The 19,533-nt window shown below is 38.3% G+C and overlaps 1 protein-coding gene across 39 annotated transcripts in view; it reads right to left on the reverse strand.

The window, feature by feature from the left end:
• Positions 1-19,533, reverse strand: part of AKAP9 (A-kinase anchoring protein 9) — a 105,667-nt gene that overhangs the window by 68,086 nt on the left and 18,048 nt on the right. For 21 of the 39 annotated variants that reach the window (XM_083578428.1, XM_083578419.1, XM_083578426.1 and 18 more), the window contains exons 3-11: positions 15,398-15,442; positions 9,956-10,009; positions 9,416-9,586; positions 6,665-6,820; positions 5,818-6,015; positions 2,384-4,804; positions 1,665-1,875; positions 602-681; positions 201-306 (exon numbers count right to left, since the gene is read on the reverse strand). In XM_083578428.1, coding sequence (XP_083434554.1) covers positions 201-306; positions 602-681; positions 1,665-1,875; positions 2,384-4,804; positions 5,818-6,015; positions 6,665-6,820; positions 9,416-9,586; positions 9,956-10,009; positions 15,398-15,442 — 3,442 coding nt within the window. The remainder of the gene's footprint in view (positions 1-200; positions 307-601; positions 682-1,664; positions 1,876-2,383; positions 4,805-5,817; positions 6,016-6,664; positions 6,821-9,415; positions 9,587-9,955; positions 10,010-15,397; positions 15,443-19,533) is intronic. The other 18 variants (XM_083578406.1, XM_083578435.1, XM_083578431.1 and 15 more) reach the window with 5 other exon arrangements.

Genomic DNA, 19,533 nt, shown 5'->3' on the forward strand with positions numbered 1-19,533 from the left:
AATTGCTCCTGTGCCATCCACTGCCATGCTGAACTCTGGTAAAGAGATTTCTCTAGCTTTCCCAGCCTTGCTATGTTCCAGCCAGTGCTAGCTTCAGCTCCAAGTTGCTCCTCAGATAAAAACAGCATTTCTATGTTTACAACTGCTACCAAGGAGATAAAAGACAGGGCTATAAAATTAAGATTTGTGTTTTTTGTTACCTTGGGCTTCTGTTCTTGATATTAACACTGAGTTCGATTGTTCTCTCTCCCCAGCACCAGATTCAACAGCAGGTGAAACATTTTCAAGTTGAACGCTGCAAAGGGACTATAAACAAAGGAAGAAAGTTAAACATATTCCTATTGCATCTGACTGTATCAAGCAAACAGGACGAGGTCAATAAAACCATTATAACATCTTGATTCTTCCTCCTAAAATGGGCATGAAGAGAATTAAGCAAGAGGTAGATCCACAATTCAACAATCCTAAGAGATTCGCCCATATCGTTCTCATGTGAGATGTAGGGATCCACAAGTGAACACAATAAAGGAACTTTTGGTTTAATTTTAATAGATGAAAGAACACAGGATTTGCAAATATCCTGTGGTAAAATGCTTCTCACCTGAGTGAGCTTAGAACATTCTTCAGCTACTGTTTTGCTAAGGCTTTCTAGATGCACCCATGGAGACTGGCCTTCTTCATCTGTGAAGATAAACCATCACTGAAAATTATTTATTTTAGAATGCTTTCCAACATTTTGAGAAAGGGAGACAATAAAGACAGATATTTGGGTCTGTTTTATCTGTACGCTATAATAAAATTTAAAATACAAAGCAGAGCAATCAGTTGAATGATTTATTACAGTCACCAACCAGTGAAATTAGAAGACAACAGTGGAGGGTCAAAGAAACATAGAGATGCCTCCAAGCAAAGGCAGGAAATGAATTGAAGCCTCTCAACATTGGACACCTAGCTACTTCTTCTGAAGTTTGGCATTTCCTAAGGAGCAACCAAATCCCACATGATAATCTTTCTCACTCATGAGAGGAAGCAGAAAGAATAAACCAACCGCTTTGCACAAAGTAAAATCTTGAGATAATCTGCTGGTTGGAATTTGCTAAACCAAATGCCTGCCTCAGATTAGGAGTCAGAGTTCTGCATTTGTATACCTTAGCATTTTATGTAATAAACAAACAAACTATAGCATTGCTTTTTAAGGTCCAAACTGTTTAAACCAGATACAAATGTTAGGAAGGTTAACAACAGGAAGATTGAAAGGAACTATTAGAAACTCAAGGCAGTAGAGATATGAGATGATCAGAGCCCCCCCCCCCCCCGAACTTGAAGCATGGGAAGTCCCAATAAAAAATTTTAATTTGGCAGAATATTTGGACTATATAATGTGTATTTATAATTAGGAATATTTAATGTGATTTGATTGGATTGTTAAAATGGAAAATTTAATAAAAAACTATTTAAAAAAATAAACAAATAAACCAGATACAAATGTTAAATCAGAAATCACAAAATTAAAATAATAACCTGCTTTATACACTACATCATGAGCACCATAAAAATGTATGCAATGGTCTACTGCTGCCAAACTAAAATGAACTACTAATACAAAAAATACTGCCTCATATTTAAAACTTCAAAAAGAATTTTCCTCCGCTTCACCACTTTACCTAAGTTTTGATTTTTAACGTTCTGAAGATCTAGTTGGTTTTTCATAAGTTCATTCAGTTCTTGTGCATGATGGGACTGGAGCTCTTCTTTAAGAGCAGAAAGCGCATTCTCCTTTTCATTTTCCATGCATTCGCGCACTTGGTCCACGTGAGCCGAGTAAACCAAAGACAGGCAAATGCGCTGGGCTTCCATCTGCAGTTTTAAATCGCTCTAAGTAGAGATGGGCATCGTATGACGGTATTAATAAACTTTTTTCTATTCTGTAAATCAATGGCTTTAAACGTAGCATCAAAACGTCGGCAAATCAGCATTTGAGCTTATTTTACAAGACTTCAATCGATCATGCAAAATAAAAAAAAACCCTGAATACCAAAGTTCTCACTAAACATTGCCACATCTCTTCCGCTCCCTGCCCAACTTCTCTGCCCCAGTTGTTCACTATGTACCATACTATGAAACCATGTTTCCTTTGCAAAAATTCAAATCACACTTATCCCCAAGGCTGAAACGTTTGCCAGAAAATGCTGACTCTTTACTAGTCCTTCTAGTGACTGGACTGATTTAGAGGGAACGTTCTCAATTTCAAAGCACAGCCACTCTTTTTAATGAGTTCAGTAGGACTTTTTTATGGGTAAATATGCATAGGATTACACAGAGACATATTAGCTGCTGAGCATAGCATAGCGGAAATGTTAATTGTGTGGGTTACCATAAATACCTGTTCAGATTTCAGCATATCCAACTGCTCCTGAAGCTCGCTTTCACTTTGCAAATGGTTCAAACATGAAGAGCCTCCTGCTAGCCCATTGTTCATTTGGTGAAAGTTATCCAACAGTGATTCTGGCTCTGATATTGAAAGTTCAATTGTCTCTTCCACTGGAACATGATGGACCACACTCTGGTTTGCGATCAGTTTCTCCTCTCTTATAGCTTTGTCATAGTCTTTGTATGAATCAGGAACAAAGCCTGTGTGTTCACAAACTCTGGGGTGGCCTGTCTGTAGCCCCCCATTGGGGTATTTTGTCTCATGTTCACATGAGTTCATATTCTCTTCCAGTCTATGGCTAACTAGCACTTCTAGTTCTTTACATTTCACTGACATGTGCTCTTTATCTTGTTTTAGAGATCTAACTTCTTCATTTAATTGGCATATCTGACTACTCTTTAATTTCAATTGTTCAGAAAGATCAGAAAGTCTCAGTGAAAGTTCTAGCTTCTCACGCTGAGTGACCTCAAGCTTTTCCATAAGCTCTGTTGTGTCTTTTTCAACCACCTCCTCAACATCAAATGTTTCTGATCTTAAGACCTTCTCTCTCTTACCACAAACAATTGTACTTTGACTTTTCAGTACAACTGATGTATCTCCTTGTAAATGTTGGATCTCTTCTGTCAAAGCCCGGAGCTTGGCTTCATATTCTGCTTCTCGCTTGTCCTTGCTCTCTTCTAAATCCAATTTTACCTTTAGTAGAGAAGCATGGGTTTTTTGGAGTTCCTGGTAATTATGCTCAGCAAATGAAAAGGAATTCTGTAGCCTCTCAATCTCTTCTTTAAGTTCAATATCTTGTTTTACAAGTTTCTCATTTTCTGCTATCAGATTGTCTATTCTGTTTTGCAAATCAAATTCTTCTGACTCGGAACTAATGCCATCAGTGAAGCTTTCTTCTGTATTCTTAATAGAATACTTCTTTAGCTTCTCTTTCAGAGCATTGCTTTTGTCTTCAAGAAAATTGTTTTGTGTTTCAAGTAAGGTACATTTTTCTTGAAGACTATCCTCTCGTTCTTTCATTTGCTTTTCTAATAATTCTGTTTTCAGCTGTAACACCTGAACTTCCTGCTCAAGTGTACCCTTTTCTTTTTCTCCTAGCCTAAGCACTTCTATCTCTTTTTGGAGGTCTTGGATCTGAAGCATCATTTCTTCAGATTTAGAATTTACAATAGACTCCTGCAAATCTTTTAGCCTTGATATTTCTAACCTGAGCTCATTCTGCTTTGCTATTAAGTTTTCATTTTCAAATTGCATAGCTTCCATCTTTTTGCTCATTTCATTTTGTAAGTCATCCAACTGCTGTTTCGACTGCATAATCATATTATCTTTAAGATTTTCAGTGTTTATTCTGTGCTCTTGCTGTAGATCATCTCTAAGTTTTGATAACTCTTCTTCATGGCTGAACAAAAGATGAGTCCTCAGTCTCTCTAGTTCAGCTTCTTGAGATTCAGCCATCCTGCCCAAAACTGCATCCTTTTCTCTTTCTAGCATTTCAAGTTTTATTTTGTAATTTGTAACTTCTGCCTCATGTTTCTCTTCTAATTCTTCCCTGATCTCAGATGCAGCAGCAAGTTGTGCTTTTAGTTCTGCAGTAGTGATTTGTAACTGGTCTACTTCATGTAACTTTGATTCTCTCTCATTTATGGTCTGCTTGGCTCTCTGAATTTGCTCTCTTGCAAAGTCCAGCTCTTGACAAAGATCTTCAACTTTATTTTGCAGAGCAGACTTCTCTGAGGATAATATTTCAAGCTGTTGTGATAAATCTTGCCTCACCTTTTCTTTCTGGTAAGTAGCTTCCTGAAGCATGAGATTCAACTCATTAATTGCAATATTCATTAAATGCATCTGGTCTTCATTAGTATTACCAGAGTGTAAGCTCAACGTTCTCTCCATATCTGCTTTTTGTTGGGCAAGAAGCTTTTCAATCTCCATTGTATGTTCCCTAACCAACTCTTGCTTCATTTGCACAATCTGCTGCCCATGAACTTCCTCCAATTCTGCTCTGAGGTCTGCAAGTCTCCTTTGTGCTTCAAGTTCCATTCTTTCTACAATATCATTGTCATGCTGGCTATCTTTGTGATATCGCTTTTGTAGCTCTTCCACAGTTCCCATTAATTGCTTTATTTCATCAGAACATTGCCTTTCCTTTTGTTTAGAGCTGCTTAATTCTACTCTCACATTCTGTATCTCTTGATTCTTTTGCAAGATCTCTTCTTTTACTTCTTCAAGTGATTTCTCAGCAGCTGACAGTTTTTTCTGAAGAATAAATATATTTTCTTCCTCTTCTAAAATTTTTGCCTCCAATTCTTCAATAGCTGTTTCCTTTTCCCGTAGTTTCCTCTTAGTAAAATCTTCCTCTGTTTTGCATTTTTCCTGTAATAGAAATAAATTTCTTGAATTATCATATCTGCCTTACTGCTTTATAAAAACAAAAAAAATAATTTCAAGTGGTATGGCCCATTTTCTGCATGTTCTGAGGACAGCATATAGAGTGATTTCCAAAGCATATACACACTATTTTAAATAGATGCCTGCCGTATGTACAATGTGCTTCTTTTTACTTTACATTATCAAATTTAACTTAAAGCCATTAACTGTTTGTGTCTGTCCCATTGTGTGTGTGTGTGTGTGTGTGTGTGTGTGTGTGTGTGTGGTGGGGAGATAATTCCCAGGTTAGGAATCTTATGGTGAACAGATTGGGAGCCGGAGCAGAAGGAGGAGGAGGAAAAATAGCAGTAGTGATAGTATCTGAGGTGAGAAAGTAAGGTGGAGGAAGGTTCTGCTACCTACGCAACCATTTAAATGTAAACATTAGACTGCCTTTGGTCCCCACCATACTTTTTTATATGTAATTGGGAGTGACACACAATTTAACTAGCATGACTATACCCATCACATCTATCTTAGACATCCCCCCGACATACAAACAACATGTATTATTAATATATTACAAAAAGACACAAAAACATAAAAATCTAGTTCAGCACTGGCTTTGATGGTTTTAATTGTTCAAATTTGCATAAGAACTGGTAAATTCTTGACCGTTTACATAGCATCAATGTATCTTCCATATATGATATTCTAAGAGGTCCAAATTCATTTCAATTTTTTGAGGTTGCATATATTTATTTCATTTGTTTATTTAGTTGTCAACGTATTTATATACCCCAGTACCATAGAAATATATCACAGCAGTTTAGAACAATATTTTCAATAATTCTAAAAGGAAGCACTTTTTCATAACACTCACACAAATACGCAGTGTGTTCCCGTGTTTGCATGCTGTAATAATTAGAGAATCCTATACACTTGAGGCAAAGAGATTATATCTCTTTTCAACCATCATCACATGCCTCTAAAAAACACAAGCTTAATGAGAAATATACCGTTTCGAAGGCAGTGACTCTCTGTTGCAGAAGGGAAACTTGCAGCTCAAAATCTTCATTTTTCACTTGATAATTCTTCAATAGCTGCTCCTGTTCTTCTAGCTGTTGCTGATATGCAAGGATCTGCTGTTTTGCTTGCAGTAAGTCAGCAGCCGTGCTGCTATGACTAGTGTTCCTTAAAGCTTCACTTGCCTGCAACTTATACACAGAATTACTTATTAAAGATCAACTGCTTGAATAACAATTATCAAATTATATGGTGGTTGGAGCTAATTAGCATTCTTCATTTCTTTTCCATTAAAGCAGCACATGCATTGTATTCTAGAGAATTAATGTTGTTACTCTCTGCAAGCCTGGAGTACAATATGGGCCCGCTCAGCCTTTCTGCCACTGTATTTTTGTGGGTCGTTTTTGTGAAGCAAACTGTCTTGGATGCAATGAGACAAAATTATTTGTCCCAAGAAAGGTTGCATTATGTCAGATATACATTCTCTTTCCGTAGTGCCCAAATTACAAGGAACAAAAAGTATAAGCCAAGCTGTAGCAGTTAACCTGTAGTGTGATGAGGCAAGCCAATTTATTGGCCACACCTTCAGAACAACCTCATAAATAAGCCCACAAAATTTATTAGCTTTAACAGAATTGCAAACAGTTTGCACTGAAGTAAGTCCCACTTTACTCACTGGGACTAATCCCTGCACAGTGTGGGGGGTGGGCAGTGGGAGACATCAATATATCATACTGATCCTTCAGAAGCAGGACTTCCCAATGGAAGAGGAGACAGGCTGCCTTGTATGTATTTTGGCACTGCCTTCAAGGCTAATAAATTTTGTTACCAATAACTTACATGTTGAAACTGAATTTGCAGTTTTTGACTCTGTTCAGTCAATTCCAAAAATTCCCTCATTGTTTCATCCTTTTCTTTCCTTGCTTGTTGCAGATTAGCAGTGAGCTGTGTGATAATGTCATCTCTTTTTTTGATAGCAGCCTCAAATTCTTGTAACTAAAGGAGGTGAAATTGTAGTATTAACATGGTTCATATCAGCAGCAGCTATTCTGGAGAAACACTAAAAGATACATTCTGCTCCTGGTGTTTCCAGCATAGCTTTCCAAGTACAATTGTGTAAAAGAATACATATTTATTGACCAGGAATATTGTTTCCCTAATTAACACTTTAAAAGGCGAATATTTGATGGCCCTTTAAAAGTTCTATTTTTAAAGAGGTTTAAACTGAACTCTCCTGTCCCCCATTCTAAAGCTTTTCCCCAGAGGAAGATTTTGGAACTGTTTTAATAAAAACTGGAATATATATAAGCAGACTGCAGAACTCAGAGACAATACTAGAAATATTGCAGAAATAAAGCAGACATTGTTGCAACCCTTTGCTCTGCCAGTTCCACTGGCCTCAGTGATGAAGGTAATGGTGACTGAACAGTAATGGATTTGGGAAAGGACTGGAACCTTCTCCAGGAGAGATCCAAAGCCTCTCTCTTCCTGTCAAACTTGATGGACCTTACACTTCAAAATAAGATTTAGAGTCTACAAACAATTAAATACTGCCATATCTTAAAAAAAAAACCTAACAAGCTTCACCTAGTTAAAAATTCTGAACAAAGGAGTGCTGACAGTTACCACTTTGTACAAAATAGTTGCCACTATTAAAATCCACATTCAAGTCATTTTTAAAAGCTTCTACCCACATCCAAAGCATAGCAAATGCTCTTCCAAGTCTGTAATCTGTTCCTACCAGTTGCAAAAGATGCAATGTCTGGCATTTATAAATCCCTGACCTCTGTACATCCACTCTGGTATATTCTGGTACACAATACCACTTTAATCAAACGACAGCACAATTTTAGGGTTTTTCTGCAATATTGCATAAAAATAAACATGGAATACTAAATGGGCATACATGTGGGCAAAGCATCTGAAAAAGTAATACAAGACAGAAGGTGAACGAAAGGAAAGCAAAAGAATCCATGTGCCACACATCTCGGGTAAATATTCTCTTCTGAGACTATTCAACCAATCCAATGGTAGAGTGACAATGTACAATGCAAAGCACAAATGAATGCTCACGCATACAATCTAAACAGCAAAGTATCAAAGGAAAAACAAGACAACCTACATGAAAAAGTACACTACTAAGCTAAATGAATTTGGTCCAAAAGCAGCTTCAATTAAATGCAGGAAACAACTATAGCTGTTCATTTATTAATTTTTATTTAATCAAATATTTATCCCACCTTTTGACTCCAATGGGGCCAAGGCAGCATATACAATTTCCTTGATTTAAGGTATTTTTTAAAAAACCAGGTGCTTGGTAAGAATAAGAATTATCTGGCCTATCAGAACAAACAATGGCCAAGAACCAAAGAATCACGTGCCACCTTCCAAGTGCTTGAATACACTCCCCATTTCCTGGTTCCTCTTCCACTGCTCCTTGCTGCATCAGGTTATCTCTACACTTTCTGGAATAGTTTTTGGGATGGGATTATGGGGGATACAAAGGGAAAGGGGTTGCACAGAAAGCTTGGGCTATAAAGCACTCTCCCTAATATAAAGAAGCCCCTCACTCAGGAAACAAGTAGTGACTACTGCCACTGACAAAGACTTGTCACACTCAAAACACATTATGAAAACTATTTTTAGGAATGGTGTGCGTTTGCAAATAGACGCAATAATTTCCTTCAACGTGTTTCGAATTTCCCCTCCGGATTTTTGTTTGGTTTGCAGTTGGCACTGTCCTCTGTCAGCTGATACACAGAAGCACCAGGCCAAAGGCCAAATAATAATTTATAATAATTTATTTTTTGTACACCGCCCGTATGACAGGGTTGCCCCAGCCACTCTATACATCTACATCTATAAATCAGATGCACATGTGTACATTGCCCATTGACACACATGTAAATTATCTAAATGTGCATGGCGTGCATGCAAATTACCCAGCAGTGAATCTACATGGCTGGCTGAAATCTTGTTCCAGCATGGTTGCACAAAAATTCCATGACTGGGCAGATTGCTCAGCCATGCTGTTCCCATGGTCACCCCCATCTTTACCGTGGGCAGGGACAGATGAGAAACCAATGTGGACTATAGTCACATATACACATTGCATACAGAGAACCTTTAATAATATGGGGCAGGCACAATTTTAGCAGTCATTTTCCTTACTTAAGAACTAGGCAGGTGATTTCGTTCTGTTTGTAGTACAACTCGGGTAACAAGGTTCTTCTTGTTTAATAGGAGGAGCAAGTGCTATTTTGGCACTGTCCTTTTTAAAAACAAAAACAAAAACACAGAAATAGGCTGCATTGGGGGGGATGGGACAACCCCATGTCTTTTCAATAGAGGGTCAATGTTTCTACTGCTATAACTCACAGAGCCAAAAGCAAAACTCATGAACACAAAACCAAAAGAGATAGAAAGCGTTAGGACATATGGTATTCTTTCATAAAGCAAAATGATAATGAACATGGACACCACTGACATTCTTCTCTCTCACATTCAATGCCTTTGAATTATGACAAGCAATACTGAAGGACTGTGTGTACGGCCACAAAGCATGCAGAAAGCAACGTAAGGTAATTATACCTGTTGCAATCCTTCTGTACCATATGCTGCCCTCATTTCTTCTAGCTCTCTGTTTAGCTCTTCAATCTCTTGCTGTTTTCCAGCCAATTCATTCTCCATCATCTCCAGTCGTGCTATAGAATGCTGTATCCCAAGCTCAGAATAATTCTCTCCAAATCCAAATTCTTCTTCCTAAACCAATCCAAGTTCCTTAGCATCTCAGCATTTTATAAAATTTGTTCAAGGTGAGGATACTTAAAACATTTCCTTCTCATCAGATAGCACTTTAGCACATTGCTATGGAAACCTGTTTTGTTAGTATAATTTGCTCCAGAAGAGCAGTAACAATACAGTACTGCTGTGACATCAGTTATAAACTGAATCTTGTCTTCCAAAGATTACTGAAGAAGCAATAGCATACATGTATAAACTACATAAGGTAGTAAACTTTTATGGCATGCAAGCAAATGAATTTCTGTTAGCAATCCTGATACATTCCCCAATGCAAAGCATCAAGTGTGTTTAGTATTGAGTGCCATGATTTAATTTTAAATACTATACCCTAATAAAGTCTGCAGGTACCTCTGTTCTTGTCAAAAAACTGCAACCATTTACCTGTATAAAAAGAATTTCTAGATGCATTATAAATTTAAATTGTAACTTACAATGCAACCCTGCACATATTTACTCACAATTAAGTCCCATGGAATTCAAAGGGGCTTATTCCTCAGCAAACATACACAGGATTACAGCCTCAGATTCTAGCTTTGCCTGATTACATTTTATTCCTCCCTCAAATTATGCAAATACAGCCAGTAAGTCCATAGCTTTTTGGACAGTAAGATATAACAGAGAACACTGCTGTTTTCCATGGCATGTTTTCCATACAAAAATCTGAACCAGTTCAGATAAACAGTCTGTATATTTAAAGGGTTCGAAATCCACAGTGTTCAGATTTACATACCAATTTGCCATGTGGCAGCTTTTTATTTTAAAAGATATGATATTAATAAGCTGTCCAAAAGTAAGATGTGCATGTCAGCAGAAAATAGATAAAGGTTTCTGTAATATACATACACCAAAAGACAGACTTTAAAAGCTGGCAGAAGTAAGTTATCAATGTATTTTTGGTGTTTCAGTGGGAGTTAATTCTATGAATTATTGCCTTATGAGAATGAAGGGGCATGAAAGGGCCAAATATCTAAATTTTAAGTGACATGATTTTGAAAAGAATACTCTGCCATGATTTGCTCAAGATTCCCATAAAATATTGTGTATCGGGGGGGTGGGAATCTTAGCACCCACAACACTACTGATATGAAGCATCTTCACTGTATTCTTTTTGGCACCTGCTAAAAACATTCTTATTTAGACAAACCTACGCAGATTTTTAGAAAGTTGTGAGAGTTTCAATTTGTTACAGTCTTTTGTTGCTTTAACTTTTTGCTCTAAAATTTTAAGTGATAATTTCATTGTTTTATCTTTTTAGTAAACCGCTTTGAATTTTTTTCTGCAATCAAGCGGTGTATAAATGTTACAAAATAAATAAAAGCTAAGTAAGTAAGTAAATAAATAAATAATTCACTCCCAAAAAGCCAGACTCTGGGCTGAGGAATAGAACACTATTAAAATATAGGAACCTGCAATCTAATGTCTATGCTTACAGCACTGAACAGCAAAACACAGAAGTCATTAACATTACTGTTCAATAAAAAGAGCTGCAGAATTTGTCTGCTGAACTAGTCTGTTATTATTCCAGGTCATCTCGTTCCAACTTAAAACTTTGTTTTAACTCAACAATTTTGTACTGAAGATTTTTGCCGCGGTGTAAAGGCACACAGAGAGCATGTGAATTATTAAGCGCTACTGAAAATAAACTGGTGGTTTGAATTAAACATTAAAGCATTAAACCTTTTGCAGCACGTGCAGATACCAATTCTAAAAAACCCTCCAAGGTACAATATATAAATGAATTCCCTATCAGGACAGAGCATACGAAATTCCCCATCCTTTTCATCTCATATGTGAATTCTATCCTCCCATATTACCCTAGGTCCATCTTATATTATTATTATTATTTATTGAATTTATATACCGCCCTATACCTGCAGGTCTCAGGGCGCTTGGGATCCAGACAAATAGATGCTACGTTTCCATGCAGAAACTTGTCCCAATAGAAGAAGAGTTTCAATTTGATATCCCGCCTTTCACCCCTTTTAAGGAGTCTCAAAGCAGCTAACATTCTCCTTTCCCTTCCTCCCCCACAACAAACACTCTGTGAGGTGAGTGGGGCAGAGAGACTTCAAAGAAGTGTGACTGGTCCAAGGTCACCCAGCAGCTGCATGTGGAGGAGTGGAGACGCGAACCCGGTTCCCCAGATTACGAGACTACTGCTCTTAACCACTACACCACACTGGCTCTCAGTACTGAGGTTATCCAGAGTGGGCTACCATGGACTGCAAAGTGATGCCTCTGGGAGGCATTTTTGCCTCTTCCTCTTCTCAAGAGTTTAAGAAGCACTTTCTGCTTGTGCAGGAGGGTGCTTGAAACTTGTCCCATGTGCTATCTCTGGAATTGTAGCTCAGTGAAAGGAAAGAGGAGGTCTCCTAATAACTCTTAGCACCCTTAACAAACTATGGCTCCCATGATTATTTGGGGCTGGGGAGCCATGAAAGCTTAAAGTGGTATAATGCTGCTTTAAATGTATAGTTCAGATGGGGCCTCTGGATACAAAAGTGCTCCTAAACTCCACTGTGGGTGCCTAGGATCCCACAGCCCACCTAAACTATCACTACCTTTCCCATGTGGAAGCCTGCTATGTAATTCTCAGTATGGTTCTGCGTGTTTCTTATAGATGCACAACAGAAAGTTAAAAGTTTAAGGCAAATGTGCTTGAAACGCATTTCCTTTATATAGGGTTGTCATGTTTCAAAAAGTGAAAATCCAACACAAAATTTGTTAAGCTTTTTTTGGGGGGGGAGCGAGCAAAGTTGTTTCGCTTTTATGGCAAAAACACAAAACAATTGATGCTTTTGAGCTATTTTTAAGGAAGGTGTCAAAAAAGACACTGCCAACATGGATTGCCATATGTCTGGATTTTCCTGGACGTCCCTCCCCCATTTCCATCCGGACGCTGCTTCCGTCTACAGTATTCTGGATATGTCCAGGAAATTCCGGACATATGGCAACCATATCATCCAGCATACAAGATATATGCTTAAAAGCAACAAAACAATTCAACGTATGAAATATAGTACAGTCGTACCTTGGTTGACGAACGCCTTGCGAGTGGAACATTTTGGCTCCCGAACACTGCAAACCCGGAAGTGAGTATTCCGGTTTGCGAACGTTATTTGGAACCCAAATGTCTGGCTCAGCTTCCAATTTGCTGCAGGAGCTTTCTGCAGCCAATTAGAAGCCACACCTTAGTTCCCAAAGATTCTGGAAGTCGAACTGACTTCAGGAACGGATTCCATTCAGCTTCCAAGGTACGACTGTAACACCTTCTACCACAAGAGGTCAGTATCACAATTTTACTTTAAATTAAGTAAATAACTGGCCTCAAAAATGTATCAATCTCCTAAAATTCTGAAAGCATACCACAGTTTTAAAGAGCAACTAGTCCCATGTCAATACAGTAAAAGTCTTACTTGAAGCTGTAAATTCTCCGAATGATTCTCTCTAGGAAACTCACAAATGCTATTCCACTCTTGCTGGGTTATTTGGTCGCAAGCATGGGCTCCAATAATTATTTTACATTTGTCATGACTCCAGTAATTAAGCAAAAGCTTAATGTTATCGAAAGTGGCAGACAGTTTTGCTAAAGGCGGTGCTTTAAGCAGATAATATTTTGCTTTAAAAAAATTTCAGCTGCTGTCATTCTAGACTCTTCCAGGTAGGATCCACTTAAACCATATAATTGTTGTTGTTGTTTAGTCGTGTCCGACTCTTCGTGACCCCATGGATGTGAGGTGACCATATAGTAGTAATAATTTATCGGGGGGGGGGGGGGAAATCACCTGTTTACAACGGCTATATGAACTCAGTACAAAAATATATTCACTTTTGCGTTTTTCCATTGCAAAAACAAAGCCGTTCAAGGCATGCAACTGTCGAACAGTGCAATTCTATACATGTCTACACATAAATAAACTTCACTGAGTTCAGTAGGACTTAATCCAAGTTAAGTGGGTATAGAATTGCAGCCTAAATCAAGCTTTATAAGTAGCTGATATTGGAAATACAGCTGGGGTTTTTTCTTTTTGTTAGCTTTGGGGTGGCTTGTGTTCTGGAGGCTTCCTGCAGACAGCCAACAAATGAACAGGAACGCTGTAACAATTCACTGGCTTAGGGCTAACAACACAAGGAAAATGGGAAGATAAACTTTTTTTTAAACCATTATCCTATTTTATAGTTCTATAGCAGAGATGGGAAACCTGTAGTCTTCCAGATCTGGCTAGACTACAGCTTTCATAATTGACTATTGGTTAAGCAGGCTGGGACTGATGGAAGTTAAGAGTTCAGCAACAACTGCAAGGCCATAGGTTTTCCACCCCTGGTTTATAGGATGGTAGCACATTCTGTAAACGAATACTAGTATAGGGGGAAAGTTTTAGTATAATGTGAAATCCTGCAAACTTTATTAACACATGCACATGCATGGCTTTTCTTAAATCTCTGCCGTCTACAGAAAATATTCAGGTTCTGGGAATTGTAAAAACACAAATATATAATCTTCAAGCACACCTTGTATTGGAGCTAGATCTGGGAGTAGAGGAAGCAGATCTAGGGAGCTGGGATGCAGTTGCTATTATTAAAATTATAAACTTTGGAACAAGTATCCTCTGCAAACCTTAGCTGTAAAACTACACGTGTTTGAACTACACATTTGTGTTCACCATCAAATTGCAATAATTACTAGGAGTTTTCTACTCCTTCTAAGTGTTCTGTAAGAATATCTGGATTTTTTACTCCACTTGATTTAGTGGTTTGGGAGCAATCTTCCATAGTCTGCACTTGCCTGGGGCTTCTTCCAAGCAATGGCGTACTGGCACCAAGCCAGTACAGGCGCTAGACTACTGCCATAACAGAGACAAAATAAAGCCTCTTTGACAATGGGACAGCCACTGCTATTCTCTGCTGGTGCTTGCCACAGACAGACACACAGCCTGTATATTTTTCACTTAATATGCACGGTATGTACATGAAACAAGACAGAAGTAATAGCTGTTAAGTGAAAATGGTTCATTTGGTAGTCATAACTAAATATATTTAACTTAAATAAATCAGAAGCTCATTATACATAAAATACCTAGGATATATACAAAACTAGAAGCATCATTGCAGCTGTAACACTACATCATGATTAGCAGGAGATGATGGGAGGAAATCTGCAAGCCCACAACCCATTCTAATCTCTTAACTATAGTTATAGAGATCGGAAACATTACATTTCTCTGTATCTATGCACTGAACACAGACAGACTTTTCCATGGGCAACTGAACAGAGTTGCTGACCAAGTTTGCAAATAAATATTGGCACTATAAGTCTTGCTCATGCTGAGTGTTTCCTTCATAGACATTTTCTCACCAAAAAACTTTCCTGTTAATAATTTTAGCTTACTCACCTTGGCATTTAATCTGCTATAGAAAGGAAATAATGATATATCCAGAACACTAAAAAGTATAATGAAATAACAGGTTGCAACAGTAACCGACAAGCTGTGATACAAACATTTCCTTTTCAAATTTCAGCATGGTTCTAATTTCTTATTTTTACATACCCACCATACCTGCACAACATAGAACTTAAAAAGCACAACCATTACATTTCATTTATAAAGATTTTACATGACTCACTTTCTCTCAGCAAACATTAATGTATCATTTACAACATTTAAAAAATACAAAATGTTACTAAATATTTTATTGTTGTCTTTAAACAGAAAAACAGTCAAGTATGAAAACCCACTGCAGCACATGAAGCATCAATTTTGCTCTTACCTCAGAGCTATAATCATCCGCTGTAGTGGAAATCTCACTTTCCAGCTAAAAGAAGATAAAAAAATAAAAGGACAAAAATAAACACACCCATTTCAAACAACCGAATCCTTTTATTTATATGATTCCAAAAAGTATTTCAAATGGAGTGAAAAGCGTAACAAACACCACTGCCTCTCAAGAGAAATCCCCCCCAGCCACAGGCACCAAATCTTTATCCTTCCCTTTCACTCTGCAGTACTCAAAACACATGCGAGGAACTGCAACAGTCATTACTTCAAGAGGCATAAACAAGCACCATTTATTATTGCTAAGAGCACCTAGAATTAACAATGTTCTGTACAAAAATTAAGGTCCTTTACAGTAGGGATACCAAATCTGAAGACAACTGGGTACACAGACCTTTGTTGCTCTCTGTGGAAAATATGTTGCATAGGCTCTAATTAAATGGTGATTATAGCAATTAGTTGTTTTGTTCCACTGATTCTTCCAAATCCGCACACCATTTGGAACTGGCACGTGTGTGTGTGTGTGTGTGTGTGTGTGTGTGTACACACACACACACACACCTCTCTAAATGCAGCGTTAAGTGAAAGGCAATCCCCACAAAGTCAATCACCAATGCCTAAATTGTTGTGGCCAAGCTCTCCCAGTCCAGGAATGGTCATAGCTGTCATGCCAGGAGAAGCTGGTAGAAGGTGCTTTTAGCCAATGAGGCTATCTGGGCCTCCAATAACAAAGCTGAATCCAAAACACCTCCAAAACTCTATCTGCTCCTGCTACTTCAAAGGAAATGCATCCCTGTCCACAATAAGCAATTGACAAATTTCTTACACACAGGTACCATTCACCCACGACGCCTCCATCTTGCCAGGATTCAATCTCAACTTACGTTCCCTCATCCACCCCACCACTGTGACCCAGGGCCTCCATGGCTTCTCCTGATTCAGATGTGATAGAGAAACAGAGATGAGTGCCATCTATGTATTGACGGTACTTTGCTCCCAAACTCCTAATGACCATTCCCAACGGTATAGTCATTGGGGATGAATGTGCTCTGCAGCATGCCACATCATAACTTCTAGGCAGCTGAAAAGAACTCTCCCAATGCTACTTTCTCGACTCACAGTCCCTTAGGTGCCCCCAGTTCCCAGTCCATGGAGCCAGTCCAGAAGAATGGCATGGCTATTGGTACTGAAAGCTGTAGAGAGCATAAGAAGTAGGAGCAAAGTCACATTCCCCCATCCTTCTTTCTGTAAAGGGCTACCGTTTTAGGGCAACCATCAGGGTGACCATGGGTCATCTGAGTCCTATGGCAAGGCCTGAACCCAGATTGGAAATGGATCTAAATAATCTGTGACACCCAAGGCTTGTAGCTAGCTACCCCACCACGATTCTCTCCACTAACTTCTCCAAAAGGGGGATATTTGCAGTTATTCCAATGCAAGGCGCCCAGGATCAATTTCTTGAGGAGTGGTCACACTACCAACTCTTCCAAGGCAGAAGGGAACATCCTATCATGCAATGAAGCATTGCCCATGCTCTGGACCCAGCCAGTCAAACCCCCCTCTGCTAGATAGCCACAAGGAACAGGCCCTTGTCCAACTCCAGTGGCTCCTCCCATGCATTAAAACTGCAGAAAGATCCAATTGCTGTGCAAAATGACCTTATTCTCTTTCATGATCAGCTCTGTTTGGTTACTGAAATTAACACTGGCACCACAGCTTCCCTCTGCTGCCATTTATTTTTAGGCTGCATTTGTACTGTTTTCGGATTTTATTTTATTTTATTTTTTGCTGTGAGGAAACTCATCTTAGAAACACCAAAAAGTAAATTATGGTAAGTGAGCAGGAGTCAAAATGAGCAGAAGCTGGTCTTAAAGCCTCAGAAGAAGTTTCATTCCACTCACTCATTAAGGCTATTACAGAGACAACTGCTAAACTTCATTCCTAGATAATTAGAGATCTATGTTCTTTGCGTAGGCCATCTTAGATTTTTGTTTAAAAAAGTGCATAGCCAGGTGGAAAGAGTGAAATGATTTTCAGAAAATAGAAAATAGACACACCGCACAACCTAGAAAGTTATGAAAATGTCTCCCTGACTACAAGGAATGCTGGCAAGCTAGGAATTTGAAGAACCCCAAAAAGAAAACTCTTCAAGAAAGTTCTCAGCAATGTTGGTTGTAAGACAGTCCGAAAATAAGTGAGCAAAAAGGCACTTACCCCATCTCTTGGGGCATGTATACAGTATTTTCTCTACATGAGAGTGCCAGCTCCCTAAGCAAAACATTACAACTTTCTGAGGACATTCTGTACAAGCATAGAACCTAATTGCAAGACTGCACAGAGAACCATGTTATTGGTTTTAAATGTTCTAAAAAAATAAAATAGGTCAACTTTGAGGCATAATGCTTGGCTACAACTGGCTATTTGCTCTGCCAAGAAATATAACTGAACATTAAAACCCTAGCCAAACAGATCAAATCAGATTTATTCCATTAGATAAACACAGAGATTGAGATCCAAATAACTGTGTGCCCAAGTGTGCTAACTCAAGAGGAAACTCCTTTCTAGAAATGAGGCAAGTAACAACTGGATATTTAAAAGAAGAAAACAATATAATCCCTTTTTGTGTCCTCTTGATTTGAGCTTTACAGAATACTGTGCAAAAAAGTGATAGGGTGAAAGAACAGGCAAATCCCAAAGACTGCCTTGCAAATCTTCATTTTACAGATTTACTAAAACCAAACCAACTTTTGCATATCATTTTTCCTTTTAAAAAAATGTTCACTTTGTCCTACCTCTGTAGCCTTATGGTAAGAACAATTACTCAGAGATGTAAAAATGTAAAAGTATATTTTGAAAGGCTATTATCATGCAGTCATCTAATACATGCATGGTTAGGTATGTACTGTACATATAAGGTGCCAGTCCACTACATTACTCAGGGAAATCTAGCTATCTGAGGCTTTCTTCCCATTCTGTTTTACTGTGGTGTAAATAAAATACATACTGCATGGGCCTGATATATCAGTGCTTTTCATTCCTTCTGTTCTTTTGTTTTTTTTCCTACTCCTTGAGTTCCATGAAGCAAACCAAACTTCCCTGTTCAAGTAAAGAGAGTTAGAAGTTCCACTGATTATCGTCATTATTTCTGTCTGGCACCTAAAGATATGTAACAAAAGCACCAGGCAAGCCTCCCTGGGAAGAAGCCTCCCTGAGTGGGGAGCCACCACAGAAAAGGCCTGTTCTTGTGTTCCCACCCTCCAGACCTCTCATGGAGGCATACAAAGGGCCTCAGATGATGACTGCAGGGTCTGTTGGTTCATATGGGGAGATTGAACATGCCCAAACTCTTGGTACAGTCGGTATTTGAATCCCAATCACTGAGTTGTCTGCTTATTTGGTTGGATGAGACAGTCCAAAAGAACACAAGCTGTGCTACATTATTCCTTTCTTTTAAGAGACCTAGTTTCACATCCATTCGCAAACCCAAACATCAGCCCAGAACATCCTTTGCATGTCTCTCAATTTCCCAGACTGTGACATTGGAATTTGCTTCATCTCAAAAAGATTATACAGAAGAGCTCTTTGAGGTCAACTCATATCACTGTACTGATAGATGAGAACACTGATAATACTCTCAAACACTTTCCTGAAGAGGTACTAAATTTCCCTATATATAGCATCTCAAAGGATGTTAAGTGAATGATTACAATATTTGACAGCAGAGACAAGTTCTAAAGTGAAAATCAGAAAATAAAAATGAATGAGTGCAAATTACACTTTATAGTAGCAACACTTCTTGAAGAATTAGCACAAGCATTCTTAGCTTGCACAATAATCATGAAGTAATAATCTGAATGCTCCATATTTGAAATACTCTAAAACTCATAATTTATGTGATATAAGTGGCAGTCTGCTCCAGGAATTCTATCATTAGATTGAGGAAAGCATAAATGAAAATTAATAGATGTGTTACCTGACTGGCAACCTAGACAGCAGCAGATCTTCACATAGTGCCTATGCTTCATGAGAACTGGAAATTTCATATTCAAACTTACATTAATGAGAATCTGCATATCTCAATGTCATCATCCTCAAAGACTACTATGAAAAACCTGAATATGAGGACAACAT

The sequence above is a fragment of the Podarcis filfolensis genome, assembly GCF_964270895.1.
Source record: "Podarcis filfolensis genome assembly, chromosome: 12".
Classification (NCBI taxonomy): domain Eukaryota; kingdom Metazoa; phylum Chordata; class Lepidosauria; order Squamata; family Lacertidae; genus Podarcis; species Podarcis filfolensis.